The 3,415-nt window shown below is 51.9% G+C and overlaps 2 protein-coding genes across 2 annotated transcripts in view; both read left to right on the top strand.

Annotated features, from left to right (window-relative positions):
• Window positions 1-1,133, top strand: part of CEL (carboxyl ester lipase) — a 6,476-nt gene extending 5,343 nt beyond the window's left edge. The window contains exons 10-11 of the mRNA XM_010193135.1: window positions 1-183; window positions 923-1,133. The exon at window positions 1-183 is cut by the window's left edge and continues 27 nt beyond it. Coding sequence (XP_010191437.1) covers window positions 1-183; window positions 923-1,133 — 394 coding nt within the window. The remainder of the gene's footprint in view (window positions 184-922) is intronic.
• A 564-nt stretch (window positions 1,134-1,697) lies between these two features.
• LOC104547451 (general transcription factor 3C polypeptide 5-like) lies at window positions 1,698-2,928 on the top strand (the record flags this gene model as incomplete). Its single annotated transcript, XM_010193136.1, has 3 exons — window positions 1,698-1,826; window positions 2,267-2,489; window positions 2,730-2,928. Coding segments are annotated over exons 1-3 (551 nt in total), but the record flags the coding sequence as incomplete, so codon positions are not given.
• Between the last annotated feature and the right edge of the window lie 487 nt (window positions 2,929-3,415).

Genomic DNA, 3,415 nt, shown 5'->3' with positions numbered 1-3,415 from the left:
CAGCTACGTGTTCTCCCAGCCATCCCGAATGCCCATCTACCCAAGCTGGGTAGGAGCAGACCATGCTGATGACTTGCAGTACGTGTTCGGGAAACCCTTCAGCACCCCCCTGGGCTACCTGCCCAAGCACAGGACTGTCTCAAGTGCCATGATCGCTTACTGGACCAACTTTGCCCGGACAGGGTGAGTGATTCCAGTCTGGGGCTTGCTGCAGCCCTTCAGCCTGCTGCTTTTGCCTATTAACTTCGTGGGAGCAATTCACAAAAGCAGGGTGTCTTCTGTTTTTACTTCTGTTGTGAGCCTGGCTCTGTGTCTCCCAGTAGTGGAGTTTGCTCTGGGTCTTCCTCAGAGCTTTTGATCTCTGCTTAAACTTAATAATGAGGTTTCATAGAATCACAGAATATTAGGAGTTGGAAGGGACCTTGAAAGCTCATCCAGTCCAACACCCCTGCCAGAGCAGGATCACTCAGACCAGGTCACACAGGAATGTGTCCAGGGGGGGTTTGAATGTCTCCAGAGAAGGAGACTCCACAACCTCTCTGGGCAGCCTGTTCTAGTGCTCTGTCATTCTCACAGTGAAAAAGTTTTTCCTTACTTTTACACGGAACCTCCTATGCTCCAGCTTGCACCCATTGCCCCTTATCCTGTCATTGAACATCACTGAGAAAAGCCTGGCTTGGTTTGTTTCCAAATCCTGCCGTTCAGACAGGAATTAAGCCCCTGTCTGCAGCCAGGGACGATGCAAGCGGGCACTGCAGGACAGCAAGTCACTCCTAGCAGGCAAAATTGCTATTGCTTGTCCCAGTATCAGACTCTCTCTTTGCATTCAAGGAGATGAGATCCCTGCCAAACACCACAAACCTCGCTGCATCCACAAGCTGCCCTGATAAAACTGAACTTCTGTGTCTCCTTTTTTCCCCAGTAATCCCAACGAAGGAAATTCAAAGGTTCCCGTTACCTGGCTGCCCTACACCAACGAGGGCAAGTACTACCTGGAAATCAACAACAAGATGAACAAGGACTCCCTGAAGCCCAATCTGAAACCCCAGTTCGTGAACTTCTGGAACTCAGTCTATCAGAGCTTGCCGCAGGTTGCCAACATCTCCATAATCGAGGATCTGCTGTGGAGCTAAGAAAACACCACCTTTTAAAGATACACCCAGTTTATTAAAGGCTTGCTTGTAACCTGAGCGATTCTGGCTTCTCTTTGCTGTGACAAGATTTTCTCCCTAATGTTAAGGTCAGGCAGCAAGTGAAGGGTTTGCTTTCCCTTGTTGCCTCCACGACCCTGGCAGGACAGGCCCAACCCTGACCTGTCCTCTGGATACCCCTGTTACCATCAACACCCATGCTAATTACAAAGAGATAATTACAGTTGTAACACAGGCACGCAAACCAATTGGTGAATTGTTGCCATATGTGCACAGAAACACAAGAAGGGCAAAATAAACCCAAGGGCCAGGTTTAAGCACACAGGTTCCTGTGTGGGAGAGGCCAGGCAGGGGATCCGAGCCCCACCTAGAAAGAGGACACGACTGCCCGCCGGCCATCACCTTCTCACCCACCCACGCCGGGCCCAGCCGGGCTCCGCTCCGCCGCTGTAGGAACCACTCTGCAGCGGAACCTTTGTGCCGCGGCCCGCAGGGCGGGGGCGGCGGCTGTCGGGACGGACCGGGACAGACCGGGGCCAGGGAGCGATGGCGGCGGGGAGGCGGTGGGAGGAACGGGGCTCAGCTGTGCTGGATTTGCCCCGCACGCCGCTGCTGGTGTGCGTGGAGTACCCGGCCATGCTGCGGACGGTGGGAGGAGAGCAGGGGGTGTCGCGGGTGAGGGGGACCCCAGGGACTTGGGAGGAGGAGGTTATCCGGGCAGAGGGGTTGTGGGGCGAGGAGCCCAGCCTCGGCCCTGGGGAGGGGGCTGGAAGCAGAAGGGGGCTGGGTCCACGGAGTTCCCTGCTGTGGGACCCCCTTGTCCGGGCCGCAGGGGCCGAGCGTGTCCCCACGTAGGCCCCATGTGTGGTTTCAGGGTGATGTCACTCACCTGGGCCGCTGCTGGAGAGGAGATGGGGTGTGTCGGGCAGAGAGGGGGTGGCTGTGCATCCCCCTGATGTGCTGCTGGTTCGATGGAGCAGGGATTCGTATCCCTGAGGGGAAATGGAGGGAAAACCAATGGCAAGAAGATATGGGCCTGGTGCCAAATGGAGTCCAGGGGAGGCAGGCTGCACGGGTGCGATGTTAACGGAGACTGTGCCTGCCCTTGCTGACAGATCTACGCTGACCCTTCCAAAAGGCTGGAGCTGTATTTCCGTCCCAAGGACCCTTACTGCCACCCCGTGTGTGCCAATCGCTTCCCCACCTCCACCATGCTGCTCAAGGTGAAGAGGAGGACCAAGAAGAAGAAACAGTTGGACACTGAAGAACAAATCCAGCCAGAAGTCCAGTTTGAAATGGAAATTCTTGGGACTGTCACTACAGTTTACAAATTTCAAGGTAATGCTTGGGTTTGTGTCCATGTTGCTTAAAGATGAGTACGTCTGATGGGAAAGAGAAATGTTTTCCTCTGAACAATTCAGGACTGGAAGAAAAATCAAGTCTGCTGTTGTTACAGCCTTCTTGCTCTGTAAACTTTTGCATAAACTTATCAGGCTCCTGCTCCTGAAAGTTGAATGTTTCAAGAAATAATGCTACATTCACAATGAACTTTACAATGTTTTAACTTGTTTCTCACAGGAATGTCTGATTTCCAGTACCTGGCAATGCACTCTGGTCCCGATGGCAAACAAACCTCCATGTATGACAAAGTTCTAATGCTCAAACCAGAGAAGGAAGAATTTTTCAACAGAGAATTACCTCTCTACATTCCACCACCAATTTTCTCACGACTGGACACTCCCGTTGACTATTTTTATCGGCCAGATATACAACACCGGTTAGTGCCTTTTCACATAATGTAGTAAATAGCTGTGTCGGTTCTGGAATGGACAGGCAGTGAAACATTTTGCTGGTTTGATATATACTTCTAACAGACAATTCTTCAAGTTAAGATTTCCTTTTTCAACACTTGAAGATGCCTTCAATCCATTCTGACTTCAGTGTTGTTACAGGATCTGCACTCTTGAAGCATCAGAATACATTATTTATGTATTTCACTTGTTTAAGCTGCTGCCCTGTTCTGTTTTATCCCTCCTGATTTGGCACAAGAGAGGCAGGCACACTTGAGAAACTGCCTGGCAGCAGAAACCTCAACAAAAGTCTGCTTGAGGACTTGCCAGTTGTAGGGACCTGGTGAAAGTGACTGCCTCCCCCAGTGTGCTAGATGCAGCGTGGGATCCAGTGAGCCTGGCTTTCTGCCTGCTTCCAGTGGACTGCAGCTGAGGGGGCAGTGTGCAGGAGTCAATGCCATATGTTCCTGTGAC

The sequence above is a fragment of the Mesitornis unicolor genome, unplaced genomic scaffold (assembly GCF_000695765.1).
Source record: "Mesitornis unicolor isolate BGI_N332 unplaced genomic scaffold, ASM69576v1 scaffold49879, whole genome shotgun sequence".
NCBI classification, from domain to species: Eukaryota; Metazoa; Chordata; class Aves; order Mesitornithiformes; family Mesitornithidae; genus Mesitornis; species Mesitornis unicolor.
The sequence above is the reverse complement of the archived record's forward strand: the minus strand, read 5'-3'. Positions and strand labels throughout refer to the sequence as shown.